General features: G+C 49.5%; 1 protein-coding gene across 1 annotated transcript in view; it reads right to left on the bottom strand.

The window, feature by feature from the left end:
• LOC144258247 (uncharacterized) overlaps nt 1-24934 on the bottom strand; it is a 336945-nt gene that overhangs the window by 275138 nt on the left and 36873 nt on the right. The window contains exon 6 of the mRNA XM_077806662.1: nt 9769-9780. Coding sequence (XP_077662788.1) covers nt 9769-9780 — 12 coding nt within the window. The remainder of the gene's footprint in view (nt 1-9768; nt 9781-24934) is intronic.

Genomic DNA, 24934 nt, shown 5'->3' with positions numbered 1-24934 from the left:
GAGAGTGCAATCTACACCATCGTCCAGATCATTTATGAAGATATTGAACAAAACCGGCCCCAGGACCGACCCCTGGGGCACTCCACTTGACACCGGCTGCCAACTAGACATGGAGCCATTGATCACTACCCGTTGAGCCCAACAATCTAGCCAGCTTTCTACCCACCTTATAGTGCATTCATCCAGCCCATACTTCCTTAACTTGCTGACAAGAATACTGTGGGAGATCGTGTCAAAAGCTTTGCTAAAGTCAAGAAACAATACATCCACTGCTTTCCCTTCATCCACAGAACCAGTAATCTCATCATAAAAGGCGATTAGATTAGTCAGGCATGACCTTCCCTTGGTGAATCCATGCTGGCTATTCCTGATCACTTTCCTCTCATGCAAGTGCTTCAGGATTGATTCTTTGAGGACCTGCTCCATGATTTTTCCGGGGACTGAGGTGAGGCTGACTGGCCTGTAGTTCCCAGGATCCTCCTTCTTCCCTTTTTTAAAGATTGGCACTACATTAGCCTTTTTCCAGTCATCCGGGACTTCCCCGGTTCGCCACGAGTTTTCAAAGATAATGGCCAATGGCTCTGCAATCACAGCCGCCAATTCCTTCAGCACTCTCGGATGCAACTCATCCGGCCCCATGGACTTGTGCACGTCCAGCTTTTCTAAATAGTCCCTAACCACCTCTATCTCCACAGAGGGCTGGCCATCTCTTCCCCATTTTGTGATGCCCAGCGCAGCAGTCTGGGAGCTGACCTTGTTCGTGAAGACAGAGGCAAAAAAAGCATTGAGTACATTAGCTTTTTCCACATCCTCTGTCACTAGGTTGCCTCCCTCATTCAGTAAGGGGCCCACACTTTCCTTGGCTTTCTTCTTGTTGCCAACATACCTGAAGAAACCCTTCTTGTTACTCTTGACATCTCTTGCTAGCTGCTGCTCCAGGTGCGATTTGGCCCTCCTGATATCATTCCTACATGCCCGAGCAATATTTTTATACTCTTCCCTGGTCATATGTCCAACCTTCCACTTCTTGTAAGCTTCTTTTTTATGTTTAAGATCTGCTAGGATTTCACCATTAAGCCAAGCTGGTCGCCTGCCATATTTACTATTCTTTCGACTCATCGGGATGGTTTGTCCCTGTCAAGGTTCCTTCCCCACTCTGAACTCTAGGGTACAGATGTGGGGACCTGCATGAAAAACGTCTTTCCCAGCTTAGGTCAAAACTTCCCCAAGGTACAAAATATTCCACCCGTTGTCCTTGGACTGGCCGCTACCACCACCAAACTAATACTGGTTACTGGGGAAGAGCTGTTTGGACGCGTCTTTCCCCCCAAAATACTTCCCAAAACCTTGCACTCCACTTCCTGGACAAGGTTTGGTAAAAAGCCTCACCAATTTGCATAGGTGACCACAGACCCAAACCCTTGGATCTGAGAACAATGAAAAAGCATTCAGTTTTCTTACAAAAAGACTTTTAATAAAAATAGAAGTAAACAGAAATAAAGAAATCCCCCCTGTAAAATCAGGATGGTAGATATCTTACAGGGTAATTAGATTCAAAAACATAGAGAACCCCTCGAGGCAAAACCTTAAGTTACAAAAAAGATACACAGACAGAAATAGTTATTCTATTCAGCACAGTTCTTTTCTCAGCCATTTAAAGAAATCATAATCTAACACATACCTAGCTAGATTACTTACTAAAAGTTCTAAGACTCCATTCCTGGTCTATCCCCGGCAAAGACCCAGCATACAGACAGACACAGACCCTTTGTTTCTCTCCCTCCTCCCAGCTTTTGAAAGTATCTTGTCTCCTCATTGGTCATTTTGGTCAGGTGCCAGCGAGGTTACCTTTAGCTTCTTAACCCTTTACAGGTGAGAGGAGCTTTCCCCTGGCCAGGAGGGATTTCAAAGGGGTTTACCCTTCCCTTTATTTATGACAGTCCCTGTAACCTCAACAGGGATTCCTTGAAATACAGCCAGCTCTCCTGGACTCCTTTCCCCTTCATGTTAGTCCCCCAGGGAATCCTGGCCATCCGTTCCCTCAGGGAGTCGAAGTCTGCTTTCCTGAAGTCCAGGGTCCGTATCCTGCTGCTTACCTTTCTTCCCTGCGTCAGGATCCTGAACTCAACCAACTCATGGTCACTGCCTCCCAGATTCCCATCCACTTTTGCTTCCCCCACTAATTCTACCCGGTTTGTGAGCAGCAGGTCAAGAAAAGTGCCCCCCCTAGTTGGCTCCTCTAGCACTTGCACCAGGAAATTGTCCCCTACGCTTTCCAAAAACTTCCTGGATTGTCTATGCACTGCTGTATTGCTCTCCCAGCAGATATCAGGAAAATTAAAGTCACCCATGAGAATCAGGGCATGCGATCTAGTAGCTTCCGTGCTGCCGGAAGAAAGCCTCATCTACCTCATCCCCCTGGTCCGGTGGTCTATAGCAGACTCCCACCACTACATCACTCTTGTTGCACACACTTCTAAACTTAATCCAGAGACACTCAGGTTTTTCTGCAGTTTCGTACCGGAGCTCTGAGCAGTCATACTGCTCCCTTACATACAGTGCTACTCCCCCACCTTTTCTGCCCTGCCTGTCCTTCCTGAACAGTTTATAACCATCCATGACCGTACTCCAGTCATGTGAGTTATCCCACCAAGTCTCTGTTATTCCAATCATGTCATAGTTCCTTGAGATCACCAGGACCTCCAGTTCTACCTGCCTGTTTCCAAGGCTTTGTGCATTCGTATATAAGCACTTGAGATAACCTGTTGATCGCCCCTCATTCCCAGTATGAGGCAGGAGCCCTCCCCTCACAGACATTCCTGCCTGTGCTTCCTCCCGCTATCCCGCTTTCCCACTTACCTCAGGGCTTTGGTCTCCTTCCCCCAGTGAACCTAGTTTAAAGCCCTCCTCACTAGGTTAGCCAGCCTGCTGGCAAAGATGCTCTTCCCTCTCTTCGTAAGATGGAGCCCGTCTCTGCCCAGCACTCCTCCTTCATGGAACACCATCCCATGGTCAAAGAATCCAAAGCCTTCTCTCCGACACCACCTGCGTAGCCATTCGTTGACTTCCACGATTCGACGGTCCCTACCCAGGCCTTTTCCTTCCACGGGAAGGATGGACGAGAACACCACTTGCGCCTCCAACTCCTTTATCCTTCTTCCCAGAGCCACGTAGTCTGCAGTGATCCGCTCAAGGTCATTCTTGGCAGTATCATTGGTGCCCACGTGGAGAAGCAGGAAGGGGTAGTGATCCGAGGGCTTGATGAGTCTCGGCAGTCTCTCCGTCACATCGCGAATCTTAGCCCCTGGCAAGCAGCAGACTTCTCGGTTTTCCCGGTCAGGGTGGCAGATAGATGACTCAGTCCCCCGGAGGAGAGAGTCCCCGACCACCACCACCCGCCTTCTCCTCTTGGGAGTGGTGGTCGTGGAACTCCCAACCTCAGGACATCGCATCTCATGCCTTCCAACTAGCGGAGTCTCCTTCTGCTTTCTCGCCCCAGACATATCATCTGGTCCACTCTCCGCAACGGTACCTGTGGAGAGAACATGAAAGCGGTTAGTTACCTGTGTCTGTGTTACTGGAACCCGGACATTCCGCTTACCTCTTCTGGAGGTCACATGTTGCCAAGCTTCTTCACTGGCCTCTTGGCTCCTCTGTGCAACCTGCTCTATATCTTTAGAGCTTTGTGCCCCTAGAAGCATATCCTGAGTTTTGTCCAGAAAATCCTCAGTTTCTCGTATGCAACGCAGGGTTGTTATCTGTTGCTGCAGACCTTCCATCTTCTCTTCCAATATGGAGACCAGCTTGCACTTTGTACAGACAAAGTTGCTTCTGTCCTGTGGAAGAAAGACAAACATGGCACATCCAGTGCGGGTCACAACAGCTGAACCCCCCCCTTCCATATCACCTTCCTACTATGAGCTTCCTCAGAGCAGTTTGCAAGACGTAAGCCTCACTGGGCTCACTCCAGGCGAATTCCCAGGCAAACTCCTGCTGTGAGCTGCTCTGCTGTCCCCCGCTGCTCAGCTGGTTCGCCGCCGCTCAGCTGGTTCACGAAGCTCTGGCTATTTTTAAACAGCCAGGCTTCCCTGACACAAACAAACGGACACCCTAATGCCCGCTCCCTGCAGGCTAGCAGCCAATCAGACACTCACTCAGGCTCTCACACTGCCCTCCCAGCAAACACACGCTCAGATACTTCCTCAGCAAGCAAACACACACACACTCGGATACTTACCAGTCTCAGGCAAACTCCTGCTGTGAGCTGCTCTGCTGTTCCCCGCTGCTCAGCTGGTTCACGAAGCTGAGCGGCGAATTAATTAATTAATCCAGGTAATTAATACATCTTCATTAATTACCTGGATGTAGGAATAGAGAGCATACTGATCAAATTTGCAGATGACTTTGCCTACTATTTCTCTGAGCTGGTTGAAATCCAACTATCTGAAAACCAGTGCTCTTGTTTTGCTGTTCTCATGTCCTCCTTTCCACGGGATCTTGAATTCTATCAGATCATGATCACTTCCCTCCCACATTCCCAACCACTTTCACATTCTGAATTCATTTACCCCTGTTGGTCAAAACCAGGTCCAAAATGGATAACCCCCTGTTTTTTTCCTCAACTTTGTGAATCAGAAAGTTGTCCTCTACACATGCTAAGAATTTTCAGGACATATTACATTTTGTTGTAATAATCTTCCAACAGATATGTATCCCAGTATATTCTGATATTCTTGTCCCACATACTCATAAAAAATTTGCAGTGTTTCCACACAAACAGTGAATATATGAAAATATCCAAAAATGTTAATTAGAATGCTCTCAGTGTCTACCAGGATAGTATCCCCTGTAATTCAGTATACTTGTGCACGATGTGAGCAGGACATCCAAGGCCTATCACTTCACTTTTTAAGCTCGTCTTTCACTTTGGTGTGCAAATGTTTTCTTCCATGTCTGTATCGACCACCAAAGTTTGTCTTTGTATTATCTGCTTCCATACTTATTCAGAACATTTATTATCTCAGCTGTAATAAGTTCTGATGTTTCTTCTTTAAGTTTGACAAAATATGCAGGTTTAGTTTGCAGACACAAACTGCCTTCATAAGCCTTGAAATTGCGATCCAAGAGAGGAAACTATTTCACATATCTGTGATTCAGTGCACCAACAGTGACACACATATTCAACATTTTCCAGGTTGTCATTATCCATGGAGCAAAAACATTTGCAACTGTTCCTTCACACTTTGTATTTACACATCAGCATGAGCACTAAAGGCACTCGCTTTTGATTTCTGCTTTGTAGTCCCTCTGCCTATAGCTTGGTACCAAAAGCTTGATCTGAAGTCTTGATATGAGCGCTCTTCTCATGAGATACTTAGGCTATGTCTACACTGATAAATTATGTCTATTTTTTAGAAATCGATTTTATACAGTCGATTGTGTGTGTCCCCACTTAAGACCATTAAGTCGCGGAGTGCATCCACAGTACCGAGGCTAGCATCGACTTCTGGAGCATTGCACTGTGGGTAGCTATTGCACAGTTCCCGCAGTCTCCACCACCCATTGGAATTCTGAGTTGAGATCCCAACACCAGATGGGGCAAAAAACATTGTCGCGGGTGGTTCTGGGTACATGTCGTCAGGCCCCCTCCCTTCCTCCGTGAAAGCAATGGCCGACAATCGTTTCATGCCTTTTTCCGTGCGGGCGCCATATTGCTGTCAGCATTCTCATCCGCCCACCGCTTCTGCTGCCACTCTGCTGTCCTGCAGATGCCACACCACGGCAAGCATGGAGCCCACTCAGATCTCTGCGGCAGTTATGACCGTTCTAAACACCACACGTATTATCCAGCAGTATATGCAGAACCAGAAGCAGAACCTGCAAAAGCAGGCGAGTAGGTGACGGCAGCACAGTGAGGAGAGTGATGAGAACATGGTCACAGATGTCTCTCAAAGTACGGGCTCTGGCATGGTGGTAATGGGGCAGGTTCATGCCATGGAACATTGATTCTGGGACCAGGAAACAAGCACAGACTGGTGGGACCACATAGTGTTGCAGGTCTGGGATGATTCCCAATGGCTGCAAAACTTTTGCATGTGTAAGGGCACTTTCATGGAACTTTGTGACTTGCGTTTCCCTGCCCTGAAGTGCAAGAATACCAAGATGAGAGCAACCCTCACAGTTCACAAGCGAGTGGTGATAGCCCTCTGGAAGCTTGCAAAGCCAGACAGCTACCGGTCAGCTGGGAATCAATTTGGAGTGGGCAAATCTACTGTGGGGGCTGCTGTGATCCAAGTATCCAATGCAATCACTGAGCAGATGCTACCAAGGGTAGTGACTCTGGAAAATGTGCAGGGCATAGTGGATGGCTTTACTACAATGGGATTGTAGAAAATAATCGTTGGGGATGTTGAAATGCCTAATTATCCTTGGGGACCCAGCCTACCCCTTAATGCCATGGCTCATGAAGCCATACACAGGCAGCTTGGACAGTAGTCAGGAGCTGTTCAACTATAGGCTGAGCAAGTACAGAATGGTGGTAGAATGTGCATTTGGATGTTTAAAAGCACGCTGGAGCAGCTTACTGAGTTGGTTAGACCTCAGCAAAACCAATATTCCCACTGTTATTACTGCTTGCTGTGTGCTCCACAATGTCTGTGAGAGTAAGGGGGAGACGTTTATGGTGGGGTGGGAGGTTGAGGCAAATCACCTGGCCACTGATTACATGCAGCCAGACATCAGGGTGGTTAGAAGAGCACAGCAGGGAGTGCTGTGCATCAGAGAAGCTTTGAAAACTAGTTTCATGACTAGCCAGGCTATGGTGTGAAAGTTCTGTTTGTTTCTCCTTGATGAAAACCCACCCCCTTGGTTCACTCTACTTCCCTGTAAGCCAACCGCCGCCCGCTCCTTGGATCACCACTTACAGAGGCAATAAAGTCATTGTTGTTTCAAATCCATGAATTCTTTATTAATTCATCACACAAATGGGGGGATAACTGCCAAGGAAGCCCGGGAGGGGTGGTGGAGGAGGGAAGCACCGGGTGGGGTAGGGGAGGGGGGAAGGACAAGGCCACACTGCACTCTAAAATGTATTGAATGCCAGCTTTCTGTTGCTTGGGCATTCCTCTGGGGTAGAGTGGTTGGCTGCCCGGAGGCCTCCACACCGCATTCTTGGGCATCTGGGTGAGGAGACGATGGAACTTGGGGATGAGGGCAGTTGGTTACACAGGGCTGCAGCGGCGGTCTGTGCTCCTGTTGCCTTTCCTGCACCTCAACCATATGCTGGAGCATAGCAGTTTGATCCTCCAGTAGTCTCAGTATTACATCCTGCCTCCTCTCATCACGCTGACGCCACCTCTCCTCTTGTTCATCCCTCCTGTCCGCACATTCATTTTGTGCTTTCCTGGACTCTGACATTGTCTCCCTCCATGCATTGTGCTGGGCTCTTTCAGCATGGGAGGGCCTGCATGAGCTCAGAGAGCATTTAATCGTGAGTGCAATTTTTCCAGCTTCTAATCTTTGATAGCCTCTGGGACGGAGATGATATGTGGAGCGATGAAACATTTCATAGAACATCAGGGTTGGAAGGGACCTCAGGAGGGCATCTAGTCTGACCGTTCGCTTGTTTGAAAGTGTGAATTGGGAGTGCTTTGTTCCAGGTGAGTCTTGAGTGTTATAAAAAGCCAGTCAGCTGCGAACCAGCTGAGCGGCAAATAGCAGAGAGGCTAACAGAGGGAGTTTGCCTGGGAATTTGCCTGGGGAGAGCCCACTGAGGCTTACATCTTGCCAGCTTCTCTGAGTAGTTACTACAACTCCTGAGGAAGCTCGTAGAAGAAAGGTAATATGGATGGGGAGCATTCAGCTGTTGTGACCTGCACTGGATGTGCCATTTTTGTCTTTCTTCCAGAGGACAGAAGCGACTTTGTCTGTACAAAGTGCAAGCTGGTCTCCATATTGGAAGAGAGGGTTCAAGGTCTGGAGCAACAGGTATCAACTCTGCATTGCATAAGAGAAACTGAAGATTTCCTGGACAGACGTCAGGATATACTTCTATGGACACAACATTCTGAAGATTCAGAGCAGGCTCCACTGCGGGGACAGGAGGACGGTGAAGAAATTAAGCAGCATGTGACCTCCGGAAGAAGAAAGGGGAGCATCCATGTACCAGCAACGCAGATACAGGTAAGTAACCGTTTTCATGTTCTCTCCACAGGTACTAATGCAGAGAATGGACTAGATGATACATCCGAGGGAAGGGAACAGAAGGAGACTCCGCCGATTGGAAGGCATGAGATGCACTATCCTAGGGATGGGGGTTCCACGACCACCACTCCCAAGAGAAGGAGACAGGTTGTGGTGGTTGAGGACTTTCTCCTCAGGGGGACTGAGTCATCTATCTGCCCCCCTGACCAGGAAAACCAGGACATCTGCTGCTTGCAAGGAGCTAGGAGTCACGATGTGACGGAGAGACTGCCGAGACTCATCAAGCCCTCGGATCGCTACCCCTTCCTGCTTCTCCATGTGGGCACCAATGATACTGCCAAGAATGACCTTGAGTGGATCACTGCAGACTACATGGCTCTGGAAAGAAGGATAAAGGAGTTTGAGGCGCAAGTGGTGTTCTCGTCCATCCTCCCCGTGGAAGGAAAAGGCCTGGGTAGAGACTGTCGAATCGTGGAAGTCAACCAATGTCTACGCAGGTGGTGTCAGAGAAGGCTTTGGATTCTTTGACCATGGGATGGTGTTCCAAGAAGGAGGAGTGCTAGGCAGAGATGGGCTCCACCTAACAAAGAGAGGGAAGAGCATCTTCGCAAGCAGGCTGGCTAACCTAGTGAGGAGGACTTTAAACTAGGTTCACTGGGGGAAGGAGACCAAAGCCCTGAGGTAACTGGGGAAGTGGGATACCGGGAGGAAGCACGAGCAGGAGCGTGCAAGAGGGGAGGGCTCCTGCCTCATACTGAGAAAGAGGAACGATCAGCAAGTTATCTCAAGTGCCTATACACAAATGGAAGAAGCCTGGGAAACAAGCAGGGAGAACTGGAAGTCCTGGCACAGTCAAGGAATTATGATGTGATTGGAATAACAGAGCTTGGTGGGATAACTCACATGACTGGAGTACTGTGATCAATGGATATAAACTGTTCAGGAAGGAGAGGCAGGGCAGAAAAGGTGGGGGAGTTGCACTGTATGTAAGGGAGCAGTATGACTGCTCAGAGCTCCTGTATGAAACTGCAGAAAAACCTGAGAGTCATAGAATCACAGAATCATAGAAAATCAGAATTGGAAGGGACCTCTGGAGGTCATCTAGTCCAACCCCCTGCCCAGAGCAGGACCAATCTCCAACTAAATCAACCCAGCCAGGGCTTTGTCAAGCCTGACCTTAAAAACTTCTAAGGAAGGGGATTCCACCACCTCCCTAGGTAACTCATTCCAGTGTTTCACCACCCTCCTAGTGAAAAAGTTTTTCCTAATATCCAACCTAAACCTCCCCCACTGCAACTTGAGACCATTACTCCTTGTCCTGTCATCTGCTATCACTGAGAATAGTCTAGATCCATCCTCTTTGGATCCACCTTTCAGGTAGTTAAAAGCAGCTATCAAATCCCCCCTCATTCTTCTCTTCTGTAGTCTAAACAATCCCAGTTCCCTCAGCCTCTCTTCATAAGTCATGTGTTCCAGACCCCTAATCATTTTTTTGCCCTTCGCTGGACTCTCTCCAATTTATCCACATCCTTCTTGTAGTGTGGGGCCCAAAACTGGACACAGTACTCCAGATGAGGCCTCACCAATGTCGAATAGAGGGGAACGATCACGTCCCTCGATCTGCTGGCAACGCCCCTATTTATACATCCCAAAATGCCATTGGCCTTCTTGGCAACAAAGGCACACTGTTGACTCATATCCAGCTTCTCGTCCACTGTCACCCCTAGGTCCTTTTCTGCAGAACTGCTGCTGAGCCATTCGGTCCCTAGTCTGTAGCGGTGCATTGGATTCTTCCATCCTAAGTCCAGGACTCTGCGCTTGTCCTTGTTGAACCTCATCAGATTTCTTTTGGCCCAATCCTCCAATTTGTCTTGGTTCCTCTGTATCCTATCCCTACCCTCCAGCGTATCTACCACTCCTCCCAGTTTAGCGTCATCCACAAACTTGCTGAGGGTGAAGTCCACACCATCCTCCAGATCGTTAATGAAGATATTGAACAAAACTGGCCCCAGGACCAACCCTTGGGGCACTCCGCTAGATACTGGCTGCCAACTAGACATGGAGCCATTGATCACTACCCGTTGAGCCTGACAATCTAGTCAGCTTTCTTCCCACCTTGTAGTGCATTCATCCAGCCCATACTTCCTTAACTAGCTGACAAGAATACTGTGGGAGACCGTGTCAAAAGCTTTGCTAAAGTCAAGAAACAATACATCCACTGTTTTCCCTTCATCCACAGAACCAGTTATCTCATCATAGAAGGCAATTAGATTAGTCAGGCATGACTTGCCCTTGGTGAATCCATGCTGACTGTTCCTGATCACTTTCCTCTCCTCTAAGTGCTTCAGAATAGATTCCTTGAGGACCTGCTCCATGATTTTTCCGGGGACTGAGGTGAGGCTGACTGGCCTGTAGTTCCCAGGATCCTCCTTCTTCCCTTTTTTAAAGATTGGCACTACATTAGCCTTTTTCCAGTCTTCTGGGACTTCCCCCAAATCACCATGAGTTTTCAAAGATAATGGCCAATGGCTCTGCAATCACATCCACCAATTCCTTTAGCACTCTTGGATGCAACGCGTCCGGCCCCATGGACTTGTGCACGTCCAGCTTTTCTAAATAGTCCTGAACCACTTCTTTCTTCACAGAGGGCTGGCCACCAGCTCCGCATGCTGGGCTGCCCAGTGCAGTAGTCTGGGAGCTGACCTTGTTCGTGAAGACAGAGGCAAAAAAAGCATTGAGTACATTAGCTTTTTCCACATCCTCTGTCACTAGGTTGCCTCCCTCATTCAGTAAGGGGCCCACACGTTCCTTGGCTTTCTTCTTGTTGCCAACATACCTGAAGAAACCCTTCTTGGTACTCTTAACATCTCTTGCTAGCTGCAACTCCAGGTGTGATTTAGCCTTCCTGATTTCACTCCTACATGCCCAAGCAATATTTTTATACTCATCCCTGGTCATTTGTCCAATCTTCCACTTCTTGTAAGCTTCTTTTTTGTGTTTAAGATCAGCAAGGATTTCACTGTTAAGCCAAGCTGCTTGCCTGCCATATTTACTATTCTTTCTACACATCGGGATGGTTTGTCCCTGTAACCACAATAAGGATTCTTTAAAATACAGCCATCTCTCCTGGACTCCTTTCCTCCTCATGTTATTCTCCCAGGGGATCCTGCCCATCAGTTCCCGGAGGGAGTCAAAGTCTGGTTTTCTGAAGTCCAGGGTCCGTATTCTGCTGCTTTCCTTTCTTCCTTGTGTCAGGATCCTGAACTCGACCATCTCATGGTCACTTCCTCCCAGGTTCCCATCCACTTTTGCTTTCCCTACTAATTCTTCCCAGTTTGTGAGCAGCAGGTCAAGAAGAGCTCTGCCCCAGTTGGTTCCTCCAGCACTTGCACCAGGAAATTGTCCCCTACATTTTCCAAAAACTTCCTGGATTGTCTGTGCACCGCTGTATTGCTCTCCCAGCAGATATCAGGGTGATTGAAGTCTCCCATGAGAACCAGGGCATGTGATCTAGTAGCTTCTGCGAGTTGCCGGAAGATAGCCTCGTCCACCTCATCCGCCTGGTCTGGTGCTACTTGTGCCATGCTTCTGCCCCAGACAAGTTGGTGTCAGCTCTGCTAGCCTGCTTGAGGGCCCATTAAGGACCATCAGCGATACAACTGACCCATTGAGAGAAGGCAGACTCGCCTTATGACTCAGCAAGGTGTGCAGGGACCTGCCTATGGACAGAACTCTGAGGTTTTTCAAGGCCATGGGATGGACAGCTTGTCTTTGCGACAAAGAAAGAAAGACCACATGGCAAGAGAATATAAAAAGCTGCTGAAGCTCCTCCATCTTGTCTTCAATCCTGCTTCATTCCTCTGGAGGGACTTTGCTGCACTGAAGCTTTGAACCAAGGACTTAAAAATCCATCCCAGCTGTGGATGTTCTCCAGAGACTTGATTTGAACCTGCAGTTTATTCTATCACAGCTACAAACCTGAACCAAGAACTTTGCCATCACTGTATGTAATTGATTCCATTTAGCCAATTCTAGCTCTCATCTGTATCTTTTTCCTCTTAGATTTAGATTTTAAAGGATTGGCAACAGCATGATTTGTGGGTAAGATCTGAATTGTATATTGACCTGGGTCTGGGACTTGGTCCTTTGGGATTGAGAGAACCTTTTTTCTTTTACTGGTGTATTGGTTTTCATAACCATCTGTCCCCATAACGAGTGGCACTGGTGGTGATACTGGGAAACTGTAGTGTCTAAGGGAATTGCTTGTGTGACTTGTGGTTAGCCAGTGGGGCAAAACCAAAGTCTTCTCTGTTTGGCTGGTTTGGTTTGCCTTGGTGTGCATAGAAACCCCAGCCATGGGCTGTAACTGCCCTGCTTGAAGCAATTTGTCCTGAATTGGCACTCTCAGTTGAGTCCCACCAGAACAAGGTTCATTACACTACGTGATACTTGATCCCAAGGGGAACCATGTCTTAGAGCTTCCCCATGTTCCATGGAACTCAGGACAGTGAGAAACTTGTAAGTCATCTGTAAGGTGAAAATTTATGTAAAACATGACAACATGTCATCTTTATTTGTGGTAGAAGGAAGCCTCAAAGTTCCTATAAGGCCAAATATTGATATTTCTATGTATGTCTGCTTATACAGGGAAATTGACAGTTGATATTGATATCAGCAATTTCTGAGTATCATTTATATGAAGATGTGCTCTTTAATAGTCTGTCAAATTTATCATATTCAGCAACATAGTATCTGCTCAATTTTATCAATGTGTATGGAGAGTGCATATCAATTACTCTCTGAATTCACATGTGGGCATGGCCCTCCCCTCCTCTTGCTCTGCCCTCGGTTGCTCTGTGGCATTTAAGCATTCCCTTAGAGCTGTCAGCAAGAGCTGCCTCTGCTCTAGGGCCCAGAGGAAGAAAGGTGTGCTGGGCTCCAGCCTGGGACTCTCTCCCTCCTGCCTTTCCCTGGCTAGTAAGCCTGGCCTGGGACTGCTTCCCTTAAGTGCCATGTGGGTAAGAGGAAGCGCGTGGTAGCTGCAGATACAAGGACCAAACTTGTGGGGATCAGGTGAAGCAGCAAGAAACATAACCATCAGATCAACTGGCAGGAATCTCTTGCCAGACTGTTAAATTCTAGGGCCCCAACCTATTGGAGCCAGCCTGTTGAACCAGCAGGACCAAAGCCCTAGCTCCAGTGGGCATCAGTGACCCAGCAGGAAGGAAAAACCTCGCTCTGGTGCACCTAGGAACAGGGAAGTCAAGCACATTGAGTGCCAAGGCTTTACAGCAAACCAACACAGCACCAGGAGGTCCCACTGGCATTTAACTCTGATGACAGGAGTCAGAGTCCAGAGGGCTGATCATTAGACCACAGAACCTGCAGCTACTGTTATTTCAGGACTGCTGGGTGACCCCCAACTGGTCGGTTTGCACTCTGCACTCATTGCTTCCCTCCAGCTGCTTCCTCTCTCGGGACTCTCTCTCCTCATCCATTTCCACTGCTCTCCTCCCCTAGACATTGAACCCAGCCCTCGTTGCTGCTGACACCAACTGGCAGAAGGACCTATAAGTTCCCTGCCTGAGGTGAGGCGAATGCATGTTGTGGGCCATAAGCACCACAGGATTTAACCCTGTCTGCTTCCTTCCACAGGTCTCTTGCTTAAATTATATGGAAGTACACCTATGGCTTGGGATATGAATTTGTGGGCACAGCATTGTACAGTGGGTTTCCAAGACAGCCTGTAATTCAGCAAGGGGATTTCAGCTGGCCCTGGGCCTGGAGGCAATTTTCTTTCCACACAACAGATGGGGGATGCACTGGGACCAGCTCCTCGCTCTTTTTTGTGAACTGGTTACCTGTGAGGACACACCAGAGATCACTGTAATCTACATAGGGGACAACCACCTGGAAATATTCTCCAGGGCCCAGCTGATTTGGAAAGCTAAACACGATATTGCAGAACATAAAGCTGTGGGGCCAGGTCCCATAGAAAACAAAGGGGAGTAGGGAACGAGAGAGCACAGAAGAGAAGAGGAGAGATGGAATAGAAAAAAGTCTCTAGAGAGGGAGCAGCTGGAGAGAACCAAGGAGTGCAGTGGACAACGGGGCAGCAGTTTTGTAGAAATTTTGGTGGTGCCCAGAATGCCCAGAGCCTGCCCTATAAACTCCACCCCTCACCTACCTAAGGCTCTGGGACGGACTTTGGGTGGTGGGGAGGAAGTCTGGGGTGCAGGCCTTGGGCTGGGGCAGAGGCTGGGGCATATGCACCGACTCCATGCCCTGGTCTACACTAGGAGTTGAGGTCAAATTTAGGAGCATTAAATCGATTTAACCCTGTACCCATCTACATGACCAAGCCCTTTTCTTCAACTTAAAGGGCTCTTAAAATTGATTTCCTTACTCCACCCCCGACAAGGGGATTAGCACTGAAATCGGCCTTGCCGGGTCGAATTTGGGGTACTGTGGACACAATTAGATGCTATTGGCCTTTGGGAGCTATCCCAGAGTGCTTCGTTGTGACCTCTCTGGACAGCACTCTCAACTCAGATGCACTGGCCAGGTAGACAGGAAAAGGCCTGCAAACTTTTGAATTTCATTTCCTGTTTGGCCAGCATGGCAAGCTGCAGGTGAGTGCAGAGCTCATCAGCAGAGGTGACCATGATGGAGTCCCAGAATCGCAAAAGAGCTCCAGCATGAACTGAACGGGAGGTACGGGATCTGATCGCTGTATGGGGAGAGGAATTCGTGCTATCAAAACTCCGTTACAGTTTTTGAAATGCCAAAACATTTGTCAAAATCTACCAGGGGATGAAGGACACAGGCCATAACAGGGACCCGAAGCAATGCCGCGTGAGACTTAAGGAGCTGAAGCAAGCCTACCAGAAAACCAGAGAGGCAAACAGCTGCTCTGGGTCAGAGCCCAAAACATGCCACTTCTATGATGAGCTTCATGCCATTTTAGGGGTTCAGCCACCACTATCTCAGCCATGTTGTTTGATTCCTTCAATGGAAATGGAGGCAACACGGAAGCAGGTTTTGTGGATGAGGAAAATGAGGTTGTAGATAGCTCATAGCAAGCAAGCGGAGAAACCAGTTTTCCCAACAGCCAGGAACTGTTTCTCACCCTGGACCTGGAGACAGTACCCCCCGAACCCACCCAAGGCTGCCTCCCAGACCCGCCAGGTGGAGAAGGGACCTCTGGTGAGTGTACCTTTTAAAATACTATACATGGTGTTAGGATATAGATATTCAGGCCTGTCTGTAGAGGCCTGTACTTTAAGAATTTAGGTGTATTCTTATCACTTGGCTAGTTAGAGGTATAAAAGAAAGAATCAAAATCACTGTCTGCCAATGTAAGGTCCTTCTCTTACTGTGACAGTCTGGGGCCCTGTTCTTAGGCTAAGGCCTTTGGCTAAGCGACAGAGGCAGCCATACGCCGGGAAGCGACCGGTCACATCCTCACATTCCGAAGTAGTCACATGGAAAGAAGGTGCTATTGGGCTGTTAGGAATACAATCCTGTCCTGATAGTGCCTATCAGCTCCAGAGAAAGGGAAGTGCCTAGAAAATGTAAAAGAAAACTTAGTTTGATAGTATCCTGTCTGGCAAGAACTCACTTATCAATACTGGGATGTGAAATCCTCACTTCTGTATTGTCTTGCCATTATAGTCCCCACTTTGCTGTTATTTGTCTGTATAATCTCTGTCTGGTTCTGTGATTGTTCCTGTCTGCTGTATAATTAATTTTGCTGGGTGTAAACTAATTAAGGTGGTGGGATATAATTGGTTACATAATCATGTTACAATATGTTAGGATTGGTTAGTTAAATTTTAGTAGAATGATTGGTTAAGGTATAGCTAAGAATATTACTATATAAATTAGGGGCAAACAGGAAGTAAGTTGGGATTCGGAAATAAGGAAAAGGAACTTGCATTTAAGCTTGCTGGAAGTTCACCCCAATAAACATCGAATTGTTTGCACCTTTGGACTTCGGGTATTGTTGCTCTCTGTTCATGTGAGAAGGACCAGGGAAGTGGGAGAGTGAAGGAATAAGCTCTCTAACACATGGTTTAAAAGCAAGCATGTTTAATGATTAATTTGCCCTGGCATTCACGGTTCTCCTGGATGTACTCCCAAAGCCTTTGCAAAAGGTTTCAGGGGAGGGCAGCCTTATTCCGTCCACCATGGTAGGACACTTTACCACTCCAGGCCAGTAGCACGTACTCGGGAATTATTGTAGAACAAAGCATTGTAGTGTATGTTCGCTGGCATTCACACAACATCCGTTCTTTATCTCTCTGTGTTATCCTCAGGAGAGTGATATCATTCATGGTCACCTGGTTGAAATAGGATGTTTTTCTTAAGGGGACATTCAAAGGTGCCCATTCCTGCTAGGCTGTTTGCCTGTGGCTGAACAGAAATGTTAGCTGAACTGTTAGCCACGGGGGCGAGTGGGGGTTGAGGGGCTAGGCATGCGGTGGGGGGAGGCAAAATGTGACCTTGTAATGAAAGCACATGTGCTATGTATGTAATGTTAACAGCAAGGTTTACCATGAAAGAATGTACCCATTGTTCTATAAAATGTGTCTTTTTAAATACCACTGTCCCCCCTTTTTTTCCCTCCACCAGCTGCATGTGTTTCAAGGATCACAGGATCTTCTCCTTCCCAAAGGCTAGTGAAGATTAGAAGGCGAAAAAAACGCACTCATGATGAAATGTTCTCTGAGTTCATGCTGTCCTCCCACACTGACAGAGCACAGACGAATGTGTGGAGGCAGACAATATCAGAGTGCAGGAAAGCACAAAACAACCAGGAGGAGAGGTGGTGGGCTGAGGAGAGTAAGTGGCGGGCTGAAGCTGAAAGGTGGTGGCAGCGTGATGAGAGGAGGCAGGATTCAATACTGAGGCTGCTGGAGGATCAAACTAATATACTCCAGCATATGGCTGAGCTTCAGGAAAGGCAGCTGGAGTACAGACTGCCACTACAGCCCCTGTGTAACCAACCGCCCTCCTCCCCAAGTTCCATAGCCTCCACACCCAAAAGCCCAAGAACTCGGTGGTGGGGCCTCCGGCCACCCAGCCACTCCACCCCAGAGGATTGCCCAAGGAACAGAAGGCTGGCATTCAATAAGTTTTAAAGTTTTAAACTTTTAAAGTGCTGTGTGGCCTTGTCCTTCCTTCCCTCCTCCACCACCCCTCCCGGGCTACCTTGGCAGTTATCCCCCTATTTGTCTGATGAATGAATAAAGAATGCATGAATGTGAAGCAACAATGACTTTATTGCCTCTGCAAGTGGTGATCGAAGGGAGGAGGGGAATATGGTTAGCTTACAGGGAAGTAGAGTGAACCAAGGGGCGGGGGGTTTCAAACAAGGAGAAACAAACAGAACTTCACACCGTAGCCTGTCCAGTCACGAAACTGGTTTTCAAAGCTTCTCTGATGCGCACCGCGCCCTCCTATGCTCTTCTAACTGCCCCAGTGTCTGTCTGTGCTTAACCAGAGGCCAGGCAATTTGCCTCAACCTCCCACCCCACCATAAACTTCTCCCCCTTACTCTCACGGATATTGTGCAGCGCACAGCAAGCAGTAATAACAGTGGGAATATTGGTTTCACTGAAGTCTGAGTCAGTAAACTGCGCCAGCGTGTTTTTAAACGTCCAAATGCACATTCTACCACCATTCTGCACTTGCTCAGCCTGTAGTTGAACAGCTCTTGACTACTGTCCAGGCTGCCTGTGTACGGCTTCATAAGCCATGGCATTAAGGGGGAGGCTGGATCCCCAAGGATAACTATAGGCATTTCAACATCCCCAACAGTTATTTTCTGGTCTGGGAAGAAAGTCCCTTCCTGCAGCTTTTGAAACAGACCAGAGTTCCTGAAGATGTGAGCGTCATGCACCTTTCCCAGCCATCCCACATTGACGTTGGTGAAACGCCCCTTGTGATCCACCAGTGCTTGCAGCACTATTGAAAAGTACCCCTTGTGGTTTATGTACTCTCTGGCTTGGTGCTCCGGTGCCAAGATAGGGATATGGGTTCCATCTATGGCCCCACCACAGTTAGGGAATCCCATTGTAGCAAAGCCATCCACTATGACCTGCACATTTCCCAGGGTCACTACCCTTGATAGCAGCAGATCTTTGATTGCATTGGCTACTTGCATCACAGCAGCCCCCACAATAGATATGCCCACTCCAAATTGGTTCCCGACTGACCGGTAGCTGTCTATCCATCTACTCCATCTATCTTTTACATCTTTGGCTGGCGGCAGCAGACAGTGCAGTAGGACTGCTAGCCATCCTCATCTCCTGGCTGCTCAGCAGAAGATGCTGCAATAGGACTGCCTGTAGCACTAAAGAGAATGACCTGGTTGAGTCTTTCCTAATTTATTAGTCCCTGCGCCCATGTCTGCCCAGGCGTTCCTGACCGATGTTACCGAGGCGGCCAGGAGCACCTCGAACATGATGATGATGGTTTTCAGGCCTATTGCACCGTCTGCTGTCACAAGGCAATGGATTGCTGCTGCTGTGTAGCAATGCAGGATCATGTCTGCCAGCACCCAGGAGACATATGGTGATGGTGAGCTGAGCGGGCTCCATGCTTGCCGTGGTATGGTGTCTGCACAGGTAACTCAGGAAAAAAGGCGCAAAACAACTGTCTGCCATTGCTTTCACAGAGGGAGGGATGGAGGGAGGGCCTGACAGCATGTACCCAGAACCACCTGTGACAATGTTTTTTGCCCCATCAGGTATTGGGATCTCAACCCAGAATTCCAATGGGTGGCAGAGACTGCGGGAACTGTGGGATAGCTACCCCCAGTGCAACACTCCGGAAGTCAACACTAGCCTCGGTACTGTGGAAGCTCTCCGACGAGTTAATGCACTTAGAGCATTTTGTGTGGGGGGACACACAATCAACTATACAAAAACAATTTCTAAAAAAACAACTTCTATAAATTCAACCTAATTTCGAAGTGTGGACATAGCCCATGGGTGCTCCAGGGCTGGAGCACCCATGGGGAAAAACTGGTGGGTGGTCTACACCCACCAGCAGCTCCTCACCCCACCCCCCACCCCAGCTCACCTCTGCCTCTGCTCTGAGCACTCCCCTGAGTGCGCTGCGGCTCCGCTTCTCTCCGTTGCTCCCAGAGTTTGTGCCGTGAAACAGCTGTTTTACGGCGGCAAGTGCTGGGAGGGAGGAGGAGGAGGGGGAATGCGGTGTGCTCTGGAAAGAGGCGGGGCCTGGGTGGGGATTTGGGGAAGGCTCCAATAGGGGCAGGGAGGGGGCGGAGTTGGGGCAGGGACTTTGGGGAAGTGGTTGGGATAGGGGTGGGTTGGGGGAAGGGCGGGGGTGGATTCAGGGCAGGGCTCGAGGCAAGCACCCACCGGTGCCTGGAAAAGTTGATGCTTATCGATTGGAGTGCAGGAGGAGTGCAGGGTGTAGGCACTGGGAGGGAGCTTGGGTGAAAGGAGGTCTGGGGTGCAGGCTCTGGGATGGAGTTTGAGTGCTGGGTGCAGGCTCTGGGTTGGGGCAGGGGTGCAGGATGGGGTGGGGTTACAGGCTCTGGGAGGGAGTTTGGGGGCTGGAGGGGGTGTGTGGGAAGGGGGAGTGGGAGCAGGCTCTGGGACGGAGTGTGGGTGCTGGGTGCAGGCTCTGGGCTGGGACAGGGGGTGCAGGAGGGTGTGAGGGGTTTAGGCTTTGGGACTGAGTTTGGGTTCAGGCTCTGGGCTGGGGGTGCAGGCTCTGGGCTGGGGCAAGTGATGGGGTGTAGGAGGGGGTGAGGGGTGTAGGGTCTGGGAGGGAATTTGGGTGCAGGCTCTGGGAGGGAATTTCGGTGCTGGATGCAGGCTCTGGGCTGGGACAGGGGCTGGGGGGGTCAGGAGGGATAAGGAGCATGCATTCAGTCATTTCATAGGGCAGAGTTTTCAGGCTATTAAGATTTGGGGAACTATTCTTCCTAACGTCTTCCCTTTGTAGATTTCAGAGGTGTTCACACACTCACCCCCACTGAGCCACAGGGTTACACCCCAATTTAATAGAAGGCTGGGAGGTCTCCAAGTTCATAAAAAGAAAGACAAAAAATAGAAAACGAAACAAAACCTTTCTAAGGTTATAAGCAGTTGGATCTCTGCACCTCTCGGCCTTTGGATTCCCCTGAAGCAGGAACTGTAGCTGCAGTTGAGGAACCAGGTACTGGCATAGATGGTCCAGCACGTTGGGCTAGCAGGGTTTACATGTACAGGAGACGAGTGAAGGCTGCATAGCCTGTCGACGTTGTGCTTCATTCCCCAGAGGGGATCAGTCCTGGGATCCTGGCAGCCTGTCTCTCTGAGGCTATGTCTACACTGGCAGAATTACAGAACAAGGAATTACAGTGCTGCTCAGAGAGTGCTGAAGGGAAACCGCTGTTGTGCGTTCACACTGTCAGCTGCCTGCAGAATAGCGTGTTCACACTTGTGGCACTTGCAGCGGTATTTGGAGCTGTGCACTCGATATCCCACTGAGCATCTCTTCCTCTTATGCCGCTAAGACTTGTGGGAAGGCAGAGAGGCTTGTGGGGCATCCCGGGTCCTGTCCCAATGCCCTGTGATGCCTTGCTTCGCATCCCAGCAATCCCTGTGATTCCGTTCACATATGGCGCCATCTTTCAATGGTTTGTGTACTGCGCGCTCTGCCTCTTCGGGCTGCAGGAATGGATCCTGCACTGTTGACCCATATGCTGCTTGCTCTTACTAACACATCACAAGTGGCAGTGGAGTTATTCCTTAAACTACAAAAGCAAGAGGAGTTCAACATTGATCTCACCATACGTACTAGCTATGACATGAGATTGCTTGTGTCATTCATGGAGGTGCTGACCACAGTGGAATGCTGCTTTTGGGCTCGTGAAACAAGCAGTGAGTGGAGGGATCACATCGTCATGCACATCTGGGATGACGAGTAGCGGCTGCAGAGCTTTTGGATGAAGAAAGCCACATTTATGAGATTGTGTGATGAGCTCACCACAGCCTTGCAGTACAAGGACAATGAGAATGAGAGCTGCCCTGTCGTTGGAGAAGCGCATGGCAATTGCACTGTGGAAGCTAGCTACTCCAGACTGCTACGAATCAGTCACCAACCAGTTTGGAGTGGGAAAGTTGACAGTTGGACGCATGTTGACAAGAGTGTGCAGGGCATTATTTGCATCCTGCTCCGAAAGACTGTGATTCTGGGCAACGTTGTTGCCATTGTGGATGGCTTTGCACAAATGGGCTTCCCTAACTCTGGGGGGGGATAGATGGCACACATATTCCAAAAAGAAAAGGAGTACTTGTGGCACCTTAGAGACTAACCAATTTATTTGAGCATGAGCTTTCGTGAGCTACAGCTCACTTCATCGGATGCATATCGTGGAAACTGCAGCAGACTTTATATACACACAGAGAATATGAAACAATACCTCCTCCCACCCCACTGTCCTGCTGCTAATAGCTTATCTAAAGTGATCATCAAGTTGGGCCATTTCCAGCACAAATCCAGGTTTTCTCACCCTCCACCCCCCCCCACACAAATTCACTCTCCTGCTGGTAATAGCCCATCCAAAGTGACAACTCTGTACACAATGTGCATGATAATCAAGTTGGGCCATTTCCAGCACAAATTCAGGTTTTCTCACCCCCCCACCCCCATACACACACAAACTCACTCTCCTGCTGGTAATAGCTCATCCTAGTTTGTGTGTGTATGGGGGTGGGGCGTGAGAAAACCTGAATTTGTGCTGGAAATGGCCCACCTTGATTATCATGCACATTGTAGGGAGAGTGGTCACTTTGGATGAGCTATTACCAGCAGGATAGTGAGTTTGTGTGTGTGTTTTTTGGAGGGGGTGAGGGGGTGAGAGAACCTGGATTTGTGCAGGAAATGGCCCAACTTGATTATCATGCACATTGTGTAGAGAGTTGTCACTTAGGATGGGCTATTACCAGCAGGAGAGTGAATTTGTGTGTGGGGGGGTGGAGGGTGAGAAAACCTGGATTTGTGCTGGAAATGGCCCAACTTGATGATCACTTTGGATAAGCTATTACCAGCAGGACAGTGGGGTGGGAGGAGGTATTGTTTCATATTCTCTGTGTGTATATAAAGTCTGCTGCAGTTTCTACGATATGCATCCGATGAAGTGAGCTGTAGCTCACGAAAGCTCATGCTCAAATAAATTGGTTAATCTCTAAGGTGCCACAAGTACTCATTTTCTTTTTGTGAATACAGACTAACACGGCTGTTACTCTGAAACAACACATATTCCAATTATGGCACCAGACTACCGAGCCACCGAGTACATTAATCGCAAGTGGTATTTTTCTATGATTCTCCAGGCACTTGTGGATCACCGTGAGCATTTCACAGACATTAATGCAGGCTGGTCCAAAAAGGGGCATGATGTATGCACCTTTCAGAACACTGGCCTATTCAGGAAGCTGCAAACAGGGACTTCCTTCCTGACCCAGAAGATCACCATAGGGGAAGTCGAAATGCCCATTGTGATCCTGGGAGATCCTGCTGACCCCTTAATGCTGTGGCTTATGAAGCCATACACAGGGCACCTTGACAGCAGCAAGGAGTGGTTCAACAGGCTGAGCAAGTGAAGAATGACTGTTGAGTGTGCTTTTGGCCATTTAAAGGCACGCTAGCACTGCCTATATGGAAGGCTGGACCTGGCCGATGACAATATTTCTATGTTTATAGCCACATGCTGTACACTCCATAATATTTGTGAAGGGAAGGGTGACAGCTTCACTCAGAGCTGGACCACTGAGGATCAGCGCCTGGAGGCTGAATTTGAACAGCCAGAGACCAGGGCTATTAGACAGGCACAGAGCATGGCCATAAGGATCAGGAATGCCTTGAGGTAGCAATTTGAAGCTGAAAGCCACTAATATTTGTTGCTATGTATGGGAGTGCAGTGCTTTATGGCAAATAGCTGGCACTACTTTGATGGGTCTCCTGCTTTCTCTTCTTGGGGAGGGTTCAGGGCACTGTTTCTGGCCCCTGAACTGGGGTATTAACTGCCCCACTAGTGTCCTAGAGGAGGGGAGTGGAGACAGAGGGACCCAGGCCCGCCCTCTACTCCGGGTCCCAGCCTAGGCACCCTATTGGATAGCGGTAAACCACTTGAACTAGTTGTTCCTTCCCCTGGGCTACTTCCCTCTCCTGCCCTTCAGCTTGTGGGGCTTCCTGCCCTCCCCCTGCACAAACTAGGTGTCCCTTTACCTAGGATCTTGGTCTTCTTAGCCCACCACAGCACTTCTCCAATTCTCCTCTGCTTCCCTCCAAACTGCTCTCTGCTCCCACACCAACCCACTCTGTTTTAACTCCTTTCCTTGTCTGATTGAAGCGGGGGAGGGGGGGGGTTATCAGGTGACTGGCTTCAGGTGCTCTAATTGGCTTCAGGTGCTTTAATTAATCTATAGCAAACTTTCTTCTCTCTACAGGGAAGAAAGCTCCCTTCTAGCGCTCTACTGCTGCCCTCTGGCCTGGGCTTTCCTTGCTTTTTGCCCCTGCTTTCAGCTTCCCCACCAACTGGGCCAGACGCTCTCCCCCCTTTCTTTTCCTTTTGTTGTTTTTTTTTTTTCTCCGCTGTTGCTAGAGTGCTGGCTGGCTGCCGGCCAGCTGTTAGCCCCCCCGCCTGCCCTCGGACGCTGCTGTTGCTCCAGCTGATCCCCTCCCCGAGAGGGGGGGGGTCTGCTGGCCCGCTTCTCCAGAGGGGGGGGAGTGGAAGAACCCAGCCCCCAGAGCCAGCCGCTTGCTGTTTGTCTGCGGACCTGTCTCTGGTTGAGAGGAATCTTATCACTTGCTCCGGCATTTCTGGAATGCAAAAAAGAAAACCTGGAACAGACAAACAGCCGTCTACCAGAACTTACAAATCGCCGTGGAGGGGGCCCAAGACTGAGTAACTTTCGAACTGTGCTCTCGTGTTGGGGGAGGCCTTGATTGTGTCATGACTGTGTTTGTAGGGACATAGGGGATGTGGCACGCAGCTGCCCCTGATCCATCTGTGTCCTCCCAACCCCCACACTACGATCTTCACAACTGCCTCCTCCGCCGTCATTGCTGGCTGTTTAACATCTGCCTCTGGACTTAGCTGCTCGCCCTGATTCCACCATGTGGGCCAGAAGCACCAGCCAACCAAACAGGACTCTCTGGACAAGCGTACGGTGGTTCATGTGCTGCCCCCCCCCCCGCCACGAACTGCCCATCCCACAGCCTGTCCATTTTTACCTGACCCCAACTCCTGTTAACCACCTGCCACTGCCCCCGCTGGGGCATCGGCAATGGAGAGCACCGGGGTGACCTCCGCCGCTGCCATGCCCCAGACTCTAGGGGAGCCCCCCCAGCCGGCGGGAAAGGCCAGGGAAAGAAGAAGGGGAAGGGCCCCGCTAAAACCACCGGGCTCTCCATGGCAGGGGCCACCCCCATTGCTGTGGTCCCGCCACCGCCCATGGCGTCCCTCCCCATTGTCCCCTTCACCAGCTCTGTGAGTGTCCCTCCCTGACCCCCCAGGCCGTATGCCCGGGTGGTAGCAGCCCTGCCGCCTCATCATCTCTCCTGCCCACTGCCTCCATCAACAGCGGCCGCGGCCCCTTCCCCACCATGACAAGGAAGCAGTGTCCGATGCCTCCTGGTGCCCGCCTCGCCCCATGGAGACCTACGTGCAGGCGTTGGCGAGGGTGGTGGGGCCCTCAGCCATTGT

This window comes from Eretmochelys imbricata, chromosome 28 (assembly GCF_965152235.1).
Source record: "Eretmochelys imbricata isolate rEreImb1 chromosome 28, rEreImb1.hap1, whole genome shotgun sequence".
Taxonomy (NCBI): Eukaryota; Metazoa; Chordata; order Testudines; family Cheloniidae; genus Eretmochelys; species Eretmochelys imbricata.
This window is presented reverse-complemented; position numbering and strand designations above follow the sequence as displayed.